The 18195-nt window shown below is 40.6% G+C and overlaps 4 protein-coding genes across 5 annotated transcripts; 2 read left to right on the top strand and 2 right to left on the bottom strand.

The window, feature by feature from the left end:
• Nucleotides 1-5191: 5191 nt before the first annotated feature.
• LOC105696617 lies at nt 5192-7620 on the top strand (the record flags this gene model as incomplete). Its single annotated transcript, XM_023433530.1, is given in 1 exon segment — nt 5192-7620. A coding segment is annotated over 1 exon segment (2251 nt), but the record flags the coding sequence as incomplete, so codon positions are not given.
• A 2440-nt stretch (nt 7621-10060) lies between these two features.
• Nucleotides 10061-12490, bottom strand: LOC105696616 (GPN-loop GTPase 3). Its single transcript, XM_012419216.2, has 3 exons — nt 11916-12490; nt 11571-11767; nt 10061-11507 (listed from the first exon to the last, which is right to left on the bottom strand). Exons 1-3 carry the CDS (start codon nt 11958-11960, stop codon nt 10925-10927), a joined length of 825 nt encoding a protein of 274 aa, XP_012274639.1. The 5' UTR covers nt 11961-12490; the 3' UTR covers nt 10061-10924.
• Nucleotides 12491-14693: 2203 nt separating this feature from the next.
• On the top strand, nt 14694-16793 carry LOC105696633 (PEST proteolytic signal-containing nuclear protein). Of its 2 annotated transcripts, none has more exons than XM_012419252.2 (3): nt 14694-14817; nt 15489-15691; nt 15771-16793. In XM_012419252.2, the coding sequence occupies exons 1-3, from the start codon at nt 14781-14783 to the stop codon at nt 16011-16013; spliced, it is 483 nt and encodes a 160-aa protein (XP_012274675.1). In that variant the 5' UTR covers nt 14694-14780; the 3' UTR covers nt 16014-16793. The 2 variants fall into 2 exon arrangements, with proteins under 2 accessions (XP_012274675.1, XP_012274674.1); XM_012419251.2 differs by lacking the exon at nt 14694-14817 and adding an exon at nt 14838-15272 and having other exon boundaries at nt 15473-15691.
• Nucleotides 16794-16796: 3 nt separating this feature from the next.
• LOC105696634 (40S ribosomal protein S26) lies at nt 16797-17723 on the bottom strand. The gene is made up of 3 exons (XM_012419253.2): nt 17639-17723; nt 16990-17298; nt 16797-16878 (listed from the first exon to the last, which is right to left on the bottom strand). Exons 1-3 carry the CDS (start codon nt 17639-17641, stop codon nt 16846-16848), a joined length of 345 nt encoding a protein of 114 aa, XP_012274676.1. The 5' UTR covers nt 17642-17723; the 3' UTR covers nt 16797-16845.
• Nucleotides 17724-18195: the final 472 nt, after the last annotated feature.

Here is an 18195-nt window from a genome sequence, read left to right as displayed (position 1 = left end):
TACAACCGATGTGTAAATGTTTATTGGTAAAAAGCAAAAAACACGGATTCTTCATTTTTTGTGAGTAAGCACATCGCGTAAGTGGAACGTAAGTAGGAGTGGTTGTTTATTAGATATTACAAAAAAATGTCGCCTGAAAGGTAGTTCACCCCCTTGGGGGGGTATAACATTGCTGGACAATATTGTGTTTTCACCATCCTTATACAGAATACGTTTATACCAAGTTTCGTCGAAATCCCTCCATAGCTTCTATGAAAATTGTTATAAAAATCGAATTTTCGCCAAACTTTGGGGGTTTGTTTCACCCCTTAAATGTGGATCATTGCAGATATAAAAAAACACGTGTCTCTTAGATTTTTGTGTTCTTCAACATATATGGAAATCGATAAGATCGGGGGCGGACACTTGGGAATGTTTCCTTGTTAGAAAAATATTCCACACCGACGTTTTTGCGCCCGCTAATTTCTCGGAAATGTTTTTCCGTAATTGCGGAACGCCGAGTAGCGGAATTACCGGAGGGAAAAATTTTATTTGCTCGTTTGAAATTTTATATCAATGCGCAATTGCTCGCTTGATATTCAGTTTTGCTCCTTTTTTTTTTTTTATCATCGGCGGGAATTAAGTCGCTCCTGCGGGAAAACGATTCTTACATTTTATAATGATCGTCGTGCAAACTTCACCTTAACAAGGAAAAACGCGATCATACCGAAGGTGAAACGCCCTCGAGGGGAAAATCGTGACACCTTTAATGTACTTCCGCAAAACACGACAAAGGTGGATCGATTCGCCGTAGGAATAAACAATGAGCCGCCATTGATTGATTCCTCACGGTGTTACGTGGACGTTAGAAATTACCGCGAACTGCGAGACGCATTGTTAGAATATTGAATAAAACGCGGCCTAATTGCTTAAAAAGAAGACCACAAACTGAAAGATAATCATGTACAAATTATTTATCTACTAACTACTGTAGATTTCTAAGTATTTATGCAAGCTTGGAGAGCTTGAAATCAGCTAGAAACATTGTTATCGCTGTCATAACAGCCTTTGCGACACATCTAATAACTTTACTGCATCACGGACCGTTAAAAGCGGGTATAAATATCGTATACTTAACGCACAAATTTGAAATTTCGGTTTCGCGCCAAGAAACTTAAGAACGCGTTTGATTGGTGAAGAACTCGATGACGTAGTGTCATGGCCGCTCGAGTGTGTAAATGTATTAAATTACGTATTCATGTATAGACAAATTATTATCATCAAGGTATACTGTTACGCTCAAGATACCGAAGATTGTTTATTTTACGACTTTGCGAAAATTAAGGATAGAGAAAATCCCGGTTCTTAGAATATAATAAATAGAAACGGCGCGTCGGTGGCTCTTCTGGATTACCATGAAGGACGTACATTCCGGGCTGTTTGTTCGTCGAGTGCGTTAATATTTGGATTTTTGGCTAGAACGCGTACGTATTTATCACATTTCGCGCCTATCAAAACACTTACGTGGGAATTCGCGGCACTAAAAACAACGACATGGCCAAGGATTCGCGGAGGCAGTTCTTGACACACAGGGGTGCAGAGCAAATGCTTGCATAAATTAGTTTTACGGTGGGTAATATTAATTTAACACGCGGAAATCTGACCTCCTCGTCCGGAAACATCTAACGATGCTTTTTAGGAAAAGTATATCAGCCTATGAAACGAAGTCGAAGGAAGTCCTAACGAAGGGCTTGAAACTCGCGAAATTCCATTTTACAACAAAAAAAAGTTTACATTTATCCTGAACAAGATCATAAACAATTGTGCTTTTTTTTTTATTTCGAAAAATGAAATTTTGCAAGTTTTAAGACATTCATTAGGACCTCGATAAGCACGTGTTAGAGTTTCAAATTATTTGATGCACTCAAGAAATGTTTCATGAATATTTTAACGTTTCTATATATAAAATGACCCTTTCATATCAGCTTAATTTTCCATGTATAATTATTCTAAATCTTGGCAATTTAACGCGTAAAATAATTTATAGATGTCATTGAAATCGGCGCCGATATTGGAAGTCCTGTTCCGGGCAAATGAAAACAAGCCGGCGCTAAAATATGAGAAATTTGATTTGCATTCATTCTCGAATGCCAAAAAGCGTTCTCCCACGTCGTTGCACTAACTCACCTCGAGCATTAACAATTTTGGGAGCACTTCGTTAAATTGCGGCACTCGTGCATGCCATTTTATTACGTGGGGACAATATTTTGGACGATTCGTTTGATATGTTCGCATAAGCGTGAACACCAGAGTTATGCATGGCTTGGAATAGACAAAGAGTGCCAAAAAGTGCCAAAACGGATAACTCTATTCTTAGATCATTGTTAATGAAAATCAAGAATTCGAAATTTCATTTTCCGAGAAAAGAAAAATCTCTTCGGTTCTTCACCGAGACAAATAAAAAATTGCTCGACCCTTTCGTATCACCTTAAGGATCTTTGCATTCTTTGTATATGAAAAACGTCAAAATATTGATAAAACTTCTCCAAACGGGGTCCCCGTTTTTGTTTAAATATACAAAAGGATACGCGTTTTTTTTTTTTTTTATCGTATTTCACGAGCATCGCGTTACTTCTTAGGGCCTTCGTAATCATGTGCCGAAGTATCAAATGATTCGTTGCACCCAATTTGGAGATCAGTTTTATTAATATTTCGATGTTTTGGTACATGTAGAATGACCCTTTCGTAAAACCTTAATAGAAAGAGTAATATTTTTAGTAAATATACATTCGAAATAGGCTCGCTCTGTAGAGCGTTGCAATGTCCGTGCAGACATCCTTGAAGGTAACGCGTTGGGTACGGCTTGAAGTTACGCAAGATATATCGAGAAAGTGGAAAGACAATGAGACATTAGTGAAAGTGCCCTTGTTTAACCGATTACCATCCGTGGAAATGACGGGGAGCGAGTAATAGTTTCGTTTGTTGCGAGGGATAATGGCGCTTGTGGGGGCGGCCATCTTGGATCTTTTACGCTGTGCCAAAATCTGGACGCAAGATAAAAGACTTAATATCGAGATTAGACGAATTCAGTGAATCGACCGAATTCAGAGACCAGAAAATGCCTGCGCAAAAGTTGCTCCAGTTTCGTCATTCCATTTCGATAAGGAATTTCTCTCGATAACGTCCATTCGCGTGACGCGTGTCGTTCAAGTTACGCATTCCTTTTGTTCTCAGCGATACGGAAATCGCTGAAATTAAAGCGACATGAAAATGGCGTCCGAGGGTCAATCGGTTTTAGGAACTTTTCATCGAACGAAATGCATCGAATCGTTTGAAATTTTACCACTTCAAGATGGAGGCCCTAAGTAAGATCTCGACACTTGTGACATGTCATTCTTTATAAAAATATAACGGTAAATAAATTAAAAAACGAAATGTCACTGGTGTCGAGACCTTCCCTAGGGCTTCCATATTCATGTGGTTAAGGTGAACTGAAACATCCTTCAAATCAGTCGATTCGAATACAACACTTTTTTTCAAGGGTATTAGACCAAACTGTCCGAAACCTTGACACATCACTCCTGATCATCTAAGAATTGTCCTGACACATTCAAAATTTGGATTTTTCAACAAAATTCTTTAACTCAGTCCAGACCAGAACCAAAATGGCGTCGAGCTCTCATATCTCGATCGATATACAATTATCGAAGGCTCTGATATGAGAATCGATAGGGTCAGGACAATTTTACGAGAATTTAGAACACTCTGGTAATCGATAAACTCGCATTTGAACGGGATAAAGGCAAAAAAAGTGTTGTATGCGCTTCTTTGCTAAAACGATGGTAATACGAGGTCTCGGAGTGAAAATTTAATTGACCTGGAAATCACAGATGGCGCAAGGGGTCCCTCCGCAGTCAATTAGGGCCCCAGAAGGCATGAATCTAGAGGATTTCTGGAGTTTTACTTCGATTTCTTTATAATTATTGTACGAAAACGACAAGTGGAATATGCCATTTGGTACAATACCCAATATAATTCGACCCAGCTGTCGATATAAAAACGAACGTCGGCAACGTAGGCATTTAGAAAAATCTTCTTTATCGACGTTGATCAAGTTCCTGGACGTGTTTCACTTCATCTTAATCTCCTCAGCTTTTCCGGGTGCAGAAGGTGACTAAGAGCTCGCAACTCGCGCGATTCGTTTCGGGGAAATTTTCATTTCGATTCGCTTTAGAAGCGAAGGCGAACGTCGACATATCGACACGGGGATTTCGAGTGGCGCTTTATTTAACGCGGCTGGAAGTACAGGAAGTGCTGCCCAAAACGCTCGACATGAGATTCGAATGTCGAATATCCGTTAACGTTATTTAAACGGCGACGACGAGCTCAAAGAGCAGGCCGAACAGGACCGATTTAGTTGAGATCAAAGCTCCGCATTTCTGCAATCGATAATTCATTTCCTTTTCCTTGCGCCAAGAGAAGTAGGTCTGGAAATTAAAAAGTCGTCGGAGACTCCCAAGATACCCTGATAAAGAAAGATTTAAAAATATGAAAAGTAGTCTATCACTTACAGAAAAGTTATTCTCAACTAAAGCGAGCGATATAACGGATTCGTTATGACAAAATATGCAACAGAAGTATGAATTAAGGCGATGCGAATGGCGCCAAAGTGATCTCGTTTATGTAACTTTTCTCCGAACTGGGTGCACCGAATCATTTGAAACCTTATCGCGTGATTACGGAGGACCTAACGAAGGTCCCGAAACTCGCGAAATGTGATTTTTAAAAAAATAAATAAAAATTACCCCGAAGGAGAAAAATCTCTTTATCGACAAATGAAATTTCGCGTGTTTCAAGACCTTCATTAGGACCTCCATTAATCGAAATGTGATTTTTCAAAAAATAAATAAAAATTACCCGAAGGAGAAAAATCTCTTTATCGACAAATGAAATTTCGCGTGTTTCAAGACCTTCATTAGGACCTCCATTAATCGAAATGTGATTTTTCAAAAAATAAATAAAAATTACCCGAAGGAGAAAAATCTTTTTATCGACAAATGAAATTTCGCGTGTTTCGAGACCTTCATTGGGACCTCCATTAATCACGTAAGAAATTCTCAATCTTGGTCGTGTTTTTTCTCACCTCCACATAGGGTACCCAACCCTTCCAGGGTACTCTTCAACATCTAACCGTCTCGCATCTTTTCTGTTCCAGGTTCGTGATGAACCTGACGGTCTCCAACCTCTTAACTTGCGCCGTGTTGTCGCCCCTGCTGATGGTGGACGCGCCGTCTTCGAGAAGCCTCTGCGCCATCTCCGAGGGAGCCACGGCATTAGTAACGACCTCTTCGGTCCTGTCCGTGCTACTGATAGCAGTAGACCAGTACTTCGCCGTAGTGGACCCTCTTCGCTATCGGACACGCATAGACAAACTAAAATGTGGAGTGCTGATCGGTTCCATCTGGGTGATAGCCCTGATCTTCGGGTTCCTGGCGGGATTAAATCCACATCCTCGAAGTCTCTGGCTCTCCTGCTCCGCCGAGAACGACTCTATCGCCATTGACGACGTCCAAACGAGGATAGACGTCTTCAGGAGGTCAAACTGGACAGCAGGCACCGTCTTCGAGGAACCCCACCTAAAGTTCCAGAATATCAGCAAGTTTCCAGGAGAAGACCTGCTAGAAGAGTTCCCAGTTCTCGGCGACGAGCCTCGACCCAGTTGGTGGGAATACCTGAGTTATGGTCTGGTGTACACCCTGAGCTACGGCCTCCTGGTGTACCTGGTCCCCTTCGCAGGGGTCTGTTGGACCTATGTCAGGATCTACTCGGCAGCTAGAAGAAACTCGGAGAGGACTCGACGCACCGGGTCGAGGCCGATCCTTTCTTCGGGGAGCCTCTGCGAGGAGTACTGTCCAGTTCGCCAGGACGTAGTGGGCGAGGAGTTCCGTAGGATCCCGAAGATCTCCAGTCTGTCCTCCATCGAGGAGAGCATCGAGACGAGTCCTAGTCAAATGCCGCGCAGATGCTCCGATCTGATCCTGTCGACCAGGAAGCCGATGGAGGACTCCGGCAACGTGGTCTTCACCCTAGGGTGCGGAAAGGTGGACGGTACTTCGGAGAGGTCGAAGGACGTTTCCAGGGTCCCGATCTCTGTTCTTAAGACGGAGTTCTTGGACAGGAAGGAAGATAGAACTCCCCAGGACGACCGGATCAGGAGCAGGTTTCTGGACCGCCCGGATGAGAGACGGAAATCCTCCCACGATCTCATGTACGAGGAGTCCATCCTAGCCAGGAGGGGGTCCGGGAAGTCTGGACTCTCCGACTCTTCCTCCGAAGACAGCAGCCAGGAAGACGACACGTCGGCCACCTACAAAGGGAACCACGAGAACCTGGACGGGATAGATCTCCGATGTTTCGACTCTCGGGAAGAGAGAGCTGACGAGGATCTACCCCGTCCATCAGGTCGCGACCTTCCTCAGAACATAGATATTAAGGACCCCGAAACGATCCTAGACGATTCCCCGGGAAGCGACCCCGATTTGTGTGCACATCCGCACAAATTCGAGGTTGAGGGTGGAAACGGTACCGAGGACTGTACCTCGATCTGCCCCAGGTTACCCCGGAGTCTCAGGATGCCAGGATCGGGCAACAAACCGTACCTTGGGTGTCCCTCCCTTAGCAAAACTGGATGTCGCGTTGGGAATGGAGTCCATCAACGCGTGGAGTGCAGCTTCGACGTCGAGGACGCCGTTGGCAAGATCCACCAGGGTATCGCTTTCACGAAGACCGACTCGTCGAACTCTTTGTTTGGGACTGGACCCAATACTCCTGTCGTGACGATAACGCCCCCAAATAAGCTACCGCTTCATAGGGCCTCCAGCACCAGGAGCACCAGCAGCTACATCAACTCCTTGAAGTACAGGATCAGCAACGCGTCCCTTTTCAAGTACAGGGAAGAGACCAGAGCCGCCAGGATCAGTGCCCTGGTGATCGTGATGGGCCTCTTCTGCTGGACGCCCTACGTCGTTATGCTGATCCTGAGGAACCTTCCGGTGTATCCTGAAGAACAGGCCCCGCCACACAAGTATGACGTGATCGCCTTGGGGCTTTTGATCTTGGCTGCCTATGTCAGTCCTCTGCTCTTCGGGTACCGGTCCAGGAGAGTCAAGAGGGAGCTGCGGAAGATTTTCTGCTTCAGGAAGGAACTGTCCTACAAGAATAATAGGAGTCTCATGGCGAAAAAAGTACTCAAGCGGAGGCATAGTGGTGGCACCTTCAATCAGTTTGATGTGGATACCAAGTATAACATCTTCAACTGTGTTTATGGGAAGACAAGATGGCCCAAAGAGAAGGTGCAGTTTGTCCAGGTTCCTGATACCGCCCTTGCAGTGGAAACTTGCAGAAGTAGCTTCTCTAGTGGAGCTAGCACGCAGATATCCACCACTTCTACCGAGGAGTGTTGATCTCGAAAGCAGGAACCTTTATTTATACTTTAAGGCGGTATGAAAGTGGTCTTAGATAAAGAGTTGATCATTCGACATTTTACCAGGCGAATGTGGAGGCACTAAGAAAGGTTGCGACACCCATGAAATTGTAATTATCCGGTTTTATATATATATATATATATAACCGGATAATTACAATTTCAGTGTAGTATATATATATATAATCGTTTCATAATTTCTAAAATTTGTATTATGAAAATGTTCATAATTTTTATTTACATTTTTATTATGAGAAAATATATATACTCACACCACTTTCATATCACCTTAAGCCGATGCAAAAGGCAATGAAAACTTTAAATCATGTTGCGTAAACTTGCTAAACCTCGACGAATATGGATTCTGTATCGGTGGGTAATTTTTTTTAAACGCATCATCGTAATGTATATATGCAGGTTTTTTTTCCACCTGCCTCCGAAGTCGATTCATGGTAATATACGTAGGTATATCACCATATGTGGACGTATAACTGGTCCCACAGATAACCTATAAAAAAGTGAATATTAATTACGAATTCTAATTTTTGAAAACTTGAGTCCACAGGTTCCAAAATAATGGAAGGCGTTCTTTTAAAGTGTGAAAAGGCACTTGTGCCTTGTTTGGATTTTAGCTCGAAAAATATATTTTTTACTTGCGTCTAGTTCGGACTGAGTGGAAGAGCGAGAGGCACCATTGAGTGACGAGTTGAGCGTTTTCCTGAAAAATAATGTTTGCTTTTATATTTTTTTACTTGCGAAATCGCGAGTGTGCGTGTGAGGATTGGAGTGACGTCGTCGTCATTTGAGAAAATCTCAATAGACGTAGGAAAAAATATCACCGGCAAATTTTAATTGTAATCATGACGAATTGTAAAGATACTTAGCATGGCATATCCCGTGGTACCGTTCTTCTGTTTCTGTGGCTTAAATTAATTTGGTGGTTCCTTAAATTTCTTTCACCATTAATGCGTCATGGCAGGAATTAACTTCGCAACTTAGTCCTGGAAAATCATAATGTGTCGAAGAGCCATTTTAAACGGAATAGTACAAAGAACGATCATACTCATCGGGACTGGAATTGAAAAACCAAATTTTCCATCCGAGTAAAAGGTCCATCCGTTTGCGATGGAGAATTTCGGGTTTTCAAAATGGCGGACGCAGACGGCGTCCATTTTTCGGCGTTCTTGACGTCGAACGCCAGGTTCTGATTTTCTACTAGTCGCTGAAGTTGCGTTTAAAAACCCGAAATCCATGACTCGGCTAAAGTTCACCAGTTTTCCCCATTTCCTTGACTTTAGCCGGAGTTTTACGGAGAACGCCGGGAACGCAGCTCGAATGCAACTTCATTCGTTAAGTTTCTTCGCGCCGAATTTCCGTACCGTTAAATTATTTGAACGTATATCATTAAGTGCATAAGCGTGTTACGTTAATTCGTACTTTTCGTACTCTTGTAAACGTAGGTGATCTTTTTTCAAGGTCAAAATCTATACAAAACGTTCTGTTTGTAAGACTTGAGAATTCGTAGTCAGAATTCGGAGTCATCGGCCTTGGTGACTAGTATTATTGAAAATTAAATTCAGCTCTGTTATCACGAATTCGCAAAAAGATCACCTACTTGTATATTATTAATTAAGAAAGATTAGTACTCTTCCACCGATGTATAAATATCAGTACTCTGTACACTAGCGTCGGAGTGCATGATGATGCAATTGAGTACATGTGTTCCATCGGTGTGTATATACGTACAAATATATATACTTACACAGAGATGCAGCATTTTCATGACACGATTGTTTAGAAACAAATCTAAAGGCATCTAAGAACGTAGTTATACTGTGCGAAGAAATGAACTGCATTTTCCACTCTACGATACGAATACATTTTTCTGTGTAACCGTACATGAGGTAAAAAAAAATGTTTCATGCGAGAGTTGTCGAGTGTAACCTACCGAACAAATGTCGTTTAAAGCATTTCTTAAAGTCATGCATAATTTAGGCAGAAAGTTGGAATTCTATCCAGTGGTAACGAAGTGCTGGTACGATTTATTCTTCTATTATAATTAGCTTAATTACCAGCTAAAGAGCTCCGTCGGGATGACAAGAGACATTTTGAGTTTGAGTCGGACACCACCACGATTATCTTGTATTTTTGGAGACCGACTCAAAATTGATATGACTCGTTGCTATTCTCATCCATGGAAATATTTATAAACATTGCATCTGCACGAGTACCGCGTGTTAAATCGAGTACCTTGTAATAACGTGTAAATATTGTACAGCATTTTCATGACACGGTCTCATTGCGAGCAATCTTTGAAGCGATCCAGGGAAAAGCTGCAGTCGGTTCTTCGAATTACTTTGTACATTACAAATGAAGCGTTTATTTATATTAAATAATCTGTATATATGCTCAGCTTTCATGGCTTCCCCATTTCCTAGCTTGGAATTCTCGATTCATTTTACAGCCACCATAGTTTACAGCACACCGAATATATTTACAAATGCCACAACGAAAAGGGTGGTACACGTTAAAAAACGCCAGAGAAAGTACGTGGAACTGATTTTAACACCGTGCAATAACGAATCGACCCTCTTATCATTCATTAACTTATGCGAGTTTATTAATAAACGTCATACGAAATACAGAAAGTCTTCATTACTTCGTTCTTCCCAACATCCCTCCGTCGTATCTGAAAATGTCACGTTTCTTTGAATGAAGAAACTATAGTACGGAACAAAAATAAATAAATAAAAAAAACTGTAAGAGAATACTTTCTACTGACCGTTAAGTAGTGAAACAAAATCTAAATCGTAGAGCGAATAGTTTCCTTTGTTTATTGTTAGATCTGCAATATTTTGCTCTATAATATAATTTTCTCGCAGAAGTTTACTTCGAGTAATTCGTGGGTATCAAAAACCTTAACAGAAGTTTGTAGAATTGATTTTAAGCATTCCCGAATTATTAACCTCGTGCAAATTGCGGAACCGCAGCTCAAATTTCTGCGAGAGCTGAAGCTGGAGGTACGCCAATTTCCTCGAAAGAAAGAGACCATCTTGCCTACGAAATGAAATAAAAAACGAAAAGCCTCTCTGGCTCCCGTTGGCTTTTGGCCAAAGTTTATACAGCGGTTCAAATTTGCGGCGTGAAGCCACTCTCTCGGTTATTGTGGTTCTAAAACTTAATAGGTTTAAACTTTCAAAGACACGGAACGTTTTCCACTAACAAATGATTATCCGATTTAACTGTTAATGATTTAAATGAATACTTCGTATCTATGCATAATCTGCAGTTACTTTTGTATGAAACATTTTTCCAGATGACGTACGGTTCTTATTACCTAAATCTATTCGTATCGCCAAAACAGCATTCGATCTGTCTGACGAACTTTCTTGAACAAATATTAAAAATAGTTTATTTTCAAATTATTAAATAATATATCTAAAACTAATTTAATTACAGTTGCTAATCATCATCATCATCGTTATCTGGCTCCTCAAAGTCCTGCATTTTTACATCTTCCTCCTCTCCATATTGAATAATATTGTCGATGGTTAATTTGATGTCTGAAATGCTTTCTTCATCCTTGATGTTCAATGGGTAAAATCGTACTAGACTGTAGTCTTCTATTATTCTTCCTAAAGCTTCGGTTAGTCTGCGATATTTTTCATTCCAAGGTCCTGCCTGCACGTCGCTCAACAAGCTCTGCGGATCAGGTTCCAGATACCTATCTAGTTGTTTTCTAGAACTCTTCGACAGGAGATCCATCTTACTTAAGATATTAACATGTGGTATTTCTAAATTAATCATAACACTAAGAGCCGCCATAGTTCCTGACAAAAACTTCGTCCCATCAACCATGAATTGACTGTCAACTAGAAACACTCCACAAACACGAAAGTTCATATTCTCCAGGCAAGTAATTAATTGTCGCATAACGGTCATGTGTGTATAAAGCTCGATCTGCCCAGGGCAATCGAAAATTATGTAGTCATCGTCCATATCACTTAAACCCTCCTCCAGCCAATTCAAATTTTCTACTAAATATCTGCAAAGAAAAATGTTATCAAAAAGTTGTATTAAGTATATAATTACAGGATGAGATACCTACTCCATACAAAATACAAGGCCTCCATTAGGACCATATTTAAGGGTATCGTCTTCCATGGCATCGTCTAAGTGAATCAGATCTCTTATATCGAGTAACGGTTCGTAATCAAAGTACTCTGCGGCTGGGTCTAAATTAACCACATCCACAACCTTTCTGTCATCCGCTGCATGTTTGTGCATGGTAGAGCAGTAAGTAGACTGTAACAGAAGAAATATTCTGCATTAAATGGGACGTCATACACAACCATTAAATGTCACATGTCAAAATAAGCCGCGTATAACCTCACTTATAAATTCACATAGACTATCAAACTGTATTCTGTCGTAATTATAATAAAACAGTTACCTTGCCGCTACCAGCAGGTCCCATGACAAGTTGTGCATACCTCATGGCTGTACTTATAAATTAAAGACCTTTATAAACTCAATTTAACGCATGTTTATTGCTCGATAATTACCGATCGACAGCGCTCGCGCACAGTCGCGCACATAACCTGTCTAGGCTAATCAGAGGATACTGCAGGTTCAAATAAACAATGCACAGCACATATCTGTGCACAGCGACAAACAATTCAGAAGTTCCCAAGCAATCATGTTTTCAGACAAGTTTTGATCAATAACAAGTTAAAAATGTTACCATAAAGCTTGAAATTGGAAGTCCAGAAATAGTTATTTAATTGACTACGAGGTGGAAAAACGGAATCAAGGACCGGTTCCACGACTCCAATTAGTTGAAGTTAAACAGGTTTACAGCAGATTTAAACCGAAGTTTTCATCTAGGAGCATTAAAACGTCTACCTAGACACCCATCCTGTCACCTCTCCGTTACGAGACTTCGAGGTGTCTCATGCTTACATGACATGATAAGAAAATTATATTGTTGAACTTCTAAATATAGTACATGTAAATATAAATGTAATACATAATAAAAAAATATAGATGCACTCGAGTCCTCTTCTTTACTTTTAACGGCTTTCCATCTTCCCGCCTTTTTTCCTGTAATCCACAGAGATGAGTTGGGAGATTGCTCACGGGCAGGATCGTGCGATCGCATCCTGTGCTGCCCTCTGATTTCGTACGTGAGCTTTCACCGTTTTTTGCCCCCAAGGGCGGCACAACGAATTTCTGATAGGAGCTCGCGCACTCGCGATGGCGGTACCATCTACCAGTCACCGTTGGCGGCTCACGTACTCGCGATGGTAATACCATGCGGCAGTTGACCGTGGTGGCTTACCTACGCTTACCGACACTGCTCGCTTTTGATGGTAAGGGAAGATCACTCGTGACGCTCCTTTTGACTTTATCTACTTATCCACTACTATTAAGTACATTGTTGCCTTGAAGTCGACGTGATGCGGAGTTTTGGGGCATACGTCGGTGTCGCGTACGGAACTCTCATGCAGCGAATCTGTGTGAGTGCGATCGATCCTAGAAACCTTCGCGCGTCCCAACCAGTCAAGCGTCAAACACGGGTCGAGACGTTGAGTATGTGTGCGTTCGGCGCTACACTCGACGAGTATGCGTGAGAGTCGAATACGGCGAAAAATCCTCCCGAGGCTTACTTAACTGGGGATGTAAGCCGAGTCATTTCGCGTATGATTTTTACATTTCCCTACTAGCGTTATCGAGCATTTTCAAGCGTTTCTATAGCGTTTTTGAACGTTTTCGAGCGTTATCTAGCGTTATTGAGCGTTTTTCGACTGTTTTCGAACGCTTTCGAGCGTTTCTTTATCATTTTCAGAGCATTTTCGAGCATTTTCACGCATTTTCAGAGCGTTCTCGAGCGTTTTCACGCATTTTCAGAGCGTTTTCGAGTGATGTTCTAGCATATTCGATCGTTATAGAGCGTTTCTCGGTCATTTTCAGAGCGTTTCCGAGCGTCATCGAGCGTTTTTCGAGTGTTTTCACACGTTTTTAGAACTTTTTCGAGCAATGTCGAGCGTTCTTCGAGCGTTTTCGAGCGTTTTTCAAGCGTTTTCGAGCGTTATCGATCGTTTTTCGAGCATTGTCGAGCATCATCGATCGTATTCGTGCGTTCTCTCGCACTCTACTCTACACGTCTACTCGCACTCTACGGGACTCTACGGGACTCTACGGGACTCTACGGGACTCTACGGGACTCTACGGGACTCTACGGGACTCTACGGGACTCTACGGGACTCTCCGGGACACTACGGGACACTACGGGACTCTACGGGACTCGATAACGCTCAAAAACACTCGAAAAATGGTCGATAACGGTCGAAAACGCTCTGAAAGGGTCGAAGAACGCTCGATAACGCTAGTAAGTAAATGTAAAAATCATACGCGAATGGCTCGGCTTATATCCGCGGCTAGGGCGGATTTTTCGCAGCATTCGACTCTCACACATACTCGTCGAGTGTAGCGCCGAACGCACACATACTCAACGTCTCGACCCGTAGCTTGGCGCTTGGCTGGTTGGGACGCGCGAAGATTTCTAGGAGCGATCGCACTCACACAGATTCGCTGCATGAGAGTTCCGTACGCGACACCGACGCGTGCCCCAAAGCTCCGCATCACGTCGACTTCGAGGCAACAATGTACTTAATAGTAGTAGATAAGTAGATAAAGTCAAATGGAGCGTCACGAGTGTTCTTCCCTTACCATCAAAAGCGAGCAGTGTCGGTAAGCGTAGGTAAGCCACCACCGTCAACTGCCGCATGGTATTACCATCACGAGTACGTGAGCCGCCAACGGCGACTGGTAGATGGTACCGCCATCGCGAGTGCGCGAGCTCCTATCAGAAATTCGTTGTGCCGCCCTTGGGGGCAAAAAACGGTGAAAGCTAACGTACGAAACCAGAGGGCAGCACAGGATGCGATCGCACGATCCTGCCCGTGAGCAATCTCCCAACTCATCTCTGTTTAAGCCTGATTCCACAACTCGAGTTAACCGAAGTTTAACTGATTCATTCATAGGTTAAACCTGCTGTAAACCACTTAAACTCGGGTATCTACGAGTTGTGGAATCGGGCCTTACTATACATTTTAGTGTTCGTGTTTTATTGGTTAATTCCTGGTTATTACTAGAAACACATCCAATAAGAATTAAGAGAAATTCAATCGAGATTTGCCATTTTTAGGTAGTGTGTTCACGTTGGAAGTTTGGCGAAACTGAGGTTGACGTCGTAACGATTTTTAGGTTACTTCAGTGAACTCACCTCTTCGCTATTTAAGAAGAATTTCCGAAAATGTCGAAGAGAAACCCGAGCGACGATTATAGAAAAGGTTTTGTTTGTCACTTTTTTGTACTTGTTCTATCTCGTTATGGTAAAATGTATTTACACGGGGTTTTTCTGTTAGCGGATGCTCGACGAAGTTTAGCTCTGTTCTTTCTACTTCTTAGTACTTCCCTATATGATGTTATTATTCTGATATAAGAATTGGAGTCATTCTTTTTCATTGTTTATCATTAACAGATACAGAGTGGAAATAGCAGCATTGAAGTGTTAATGTCAAAGCGTCGTGTTCAGTAGGATAATGTACTCTAATATTTCTCAAATTTTTCTTTAGCAGCAGTTAGAAAAACATTTGGATTTTGTCAAATTAGGAAATATCGAACATATAATTGCTTGATGGTAGTTAGAATGAAAAGTTAGTTTAAATGATTAGGGTTCTTAAATGGAAAACCAAAGAATATGAGAAAAAATCTTTTCTCTGCTGTCAGTTACACCTTAGATTGTGTAATAATATACCTGTTTGTATACGATCAATTAGTGTTACAGAATCTAATTCATTATAATCATCACAAATGCTTCTTTACAGTTTGTTAATGCCTGAATATATTATACCATCCCCATAGGACATGACAGTTCAGTTGAAACTGATTTAAAATTTCCTGTTAATAAGACAGTCTTGTTTAACTTGATCTGAACTTTGCCAGTGTTTGACGTTGTCAGGGTCAAGTATCTACAGAGCAGAGGACAACGGAGGAGAAGACAGGGAACGGGATCGTTCTCCTTTAAGATCGGATGACCGCAGAGAACCTGTCAATTTCAACCAAGCCGATGCTAAGAAGCACAAACTTGCCTTTGGCTTTAGCAAAAAACCAGCTGCTACAGATTCTAAAAAAGGCATTCAAATCAAATTAGGAGCTGCATCGGTTAGTTCGTCGCTTAATTTTCATTCGTACAATACATCTTACAATCGAGACATTATCGAACATATACACTTTTGTTTAGAAACCAACTGCCAAGCCAGCAACTATTCAACGACCAACCGTGGCCTCAGTGTTTAATGCAGATGAGGAAGAAGAACCTGAAGAAATGCCGGCTGAAGCACGAATGAGAATGAGAAATATTGGAAGGGAAACACCAACTTCTGCAGGTCCTAATTCATTTGGCAAGACAAAACAAGGATTTTGCGACTCTAAAAAGATATTTGAAAAAACCTTAAAGAAAGCTATGGAAGAGGCCAATAAATGATTTTCTTATTTTGCTTCATTGAAAGCAATTGTTAAATTGTACATTATTATACAATGATGGACAGGTCAAAGCAACAGTACTTGGCAATTCAATTGTTGTTATGATGTGGTTGAAATAATCATCAACCAATATGGGCAGTTCATTGAATTATGTACATGCATTGTACCTACATAATTCAGTACACATTAACTTGCAGTTTATATAAATTTCATCAGGGCTTTCTAAGGACAAATTCAAATATCTAATCTATCGCTATCTTACACTTTATAAAAAAATGTTTATGTAATGAAGAAAATGTTACTTTTTTAAACTTAAGATATAGAGTAAAATAGTGTAATTAAAATAGAATTCAAACTAAAGTGAAAATCTCATTAAGAATCATATTTACACAAATGGATCACAGTATCGCCTACACAACGATCTTTACATATGAACTGTAGCATAAATTAGACTTAAAGTTCTATACAATATAGAAGTATTGCATAGTTCACTTTTTATAACACTTAGAGGATAAAGATATTTTAACACAAATCTACAGCTTTAAACCGATTTGACCTAAGTCAGAGCACAGAATTGGATTTATCTTCTTGCCTATTGTGGAACAGTAAGAATCATGCAATTTTGTTTTCTTATACCGCACATGACGAATTTTTATCTTATTCATGAACAATAATATAACAATGTATGTACACGGAAATAAGAAAACAGGCAAAAATAAGTATTTAACAGAGCTTGAAACAAAGAATATTTGTGTAAAAATTACTGAATAAACATTAAAAATTGTATATGGGTTTACACTTTTATTTATCATTAATAAGAATACATGATACTCTCATTTCCTGTTTTGTTGACCCTGACGCAGATCCTAGAAAAATAAACAAAAATGATGTAATAAAACATGATATTAAATTTAAGTTTTTTTCTAATAATCATGCATATCAATAACATTAGAGACATTTTTTCACATAACACATACCCTTGGGAAATTTCGTACTGGTGGTGTTCGAATGCGACGGTCTTCCTTAGACCTATTGCGTACCACCTTGGAGTGAATTGCGCAAGAAACACAATAATGCAACTTGGCATACAACTTTGGAAGTTGAAAGCTGGGATAGATGCTAGCATCAGTAATATCCCGAACTGCAGCAGCCTCGACAATGTTACGGATAACAAACTTTTTGATTGCTTTGTCTTTTGGCACACATCGTGCACAATTAGTGCACCGTACAGGATTCACGTGGCCACGGCCGTGCTTAGCACGTCCTCCATTCCGACGTTTACAAGTCTAAAAAGGAAATATACAATATTGAAGATATGTAATTAGATAAAATAAAAATTAAACAACAGAATTTAAATTAAATAATTATAAAGTTCGACGTAAATTTACATTACTAACTTTGACGTATATCAAACTATTAGGTAAATTATGGCAGGACTGCACGTGCAAAATCCGCATGTTAGGTTAGAATTCCATTTTTCGCGTCCTCTTTAAATGGATCTCATATTCTCAATACAATGATTACCCTCAGTAACGATTATAAAGGTTACATATAAATAACATAAAAAATTATGGCATTAAGATATTTGGAACAGCAAAATTGAACGTTGTTCAAAGAATTACTTACCATTTTGATGCGTCGAGAACGAGAAGGAAGTATGACCGATGACTTACGGCCTAGCAAGAAATTTGTAAGAAAGAGAAAAGTGGGGTTCTTTTCATCGTAGTACTAACCTCATTGTAAGATGGCGCCACCTATTTTTTATTGAGTATGTACACTGGACTCCATCGATGGCTTGCACCTGGTCCGCACTGCCCTCTCCGGCCGCGCAGCGTACTAGCGGCGGGAGCAGCGCGGAATTCGAATCGATCGAGGGGCAGAATGCATTTCCTAAAGAAAATAAATATTTATAAACAAAAACAATTAATGAAAATTATTTTAGTATTACTGTGGAGCGACCCTGACCCACCTAACGTAGTTTTTGTTAAATAATAATTTACAGAATTTTATAAAGAATATAATAGAACATGTTCTATTAAATGTTAACAAGTTTCTTAGTGATTCAATTGTTCCATTCACTGAACCGAAGTTAGAATATTATCTTAGCTTAAAAGAAATAGTTTCTAAATATATATACAGTGAAATACCGTCGGAAAATTTACGACGCATCAACTATCGGACAC

Source organism: Orussus abietinus, unplaced genomic scaffold (assembly GCF_000612105.2).
Source record: "Orussus abietinus isolate OABI.00-Male unplaced genomic scaffold, Oabi_2.0 scaffold769, whole genome shotgun sequence".
In the NCBI taxonomy this organism is placed as follows: domain Eukaryota; kingdom Metazoa; phylum Arthropoda; class Insecta; order Hymenoptera; family Orussidae; genus Orussus; species Orussus abietinus.
The sequence above is the reverse complement of the archived record's forward strand: the minus strand, read 5'-3'. Positions and strand labels throughout refer to the sequence as shown.

Coding starts and splice junctions, on each gene's coding strand:
- LOC105696634 (XM_012419253.2), bottom strand. Junction 16,879..16,989: donor CAGTACGAAATTTCCCAAGG/GTATGTGTTATG, acceptor TTATTTTTCTAG/GATCTGCGTCAGGGTCAACA.
- LOC105696616 (XM_012419216.2), bottom strand. CDS start 11,960: ATGAGGTATGCACAACTTGTCATGGGACCTGCTGGTAGCGGCAAG. Junction 11,768..11,915: donor GACCTGCTGGTAGCGGCAAG/GTAACTGTTTTA, acceptor CTTCTGTTACAG/TCTACTTACTGCTCTACCAT. Junction 11,508..11,570: donor GGCCTTGTATTTTGTATGGA/GTAGGTATCTCA, acceptor TTTTCTTTGCAG/ATATTTAGTAGAAAATTTGA.
- LOC105696633 (XM_012419251.2), top strand. CDS start 15,228: ATGAGAAAAAATCTTTTCTCTGCTGTCAGTTACACCTTAGATTGT. Junction 15,273..15,472: donor TCAGTTACACCTTAGATTGT/GTAATAATATAC, acceptor GAACTTTGCCAG/TGTTTGACGTTGTCAGGGTC. Junction 15,692..15,770: donor TCAAATTAGGAGCTGCATCG/GTTAGTTCGTCG, acceptor ACTTTTGTTTAG/AAACCAACTGCCAAGCCAGC.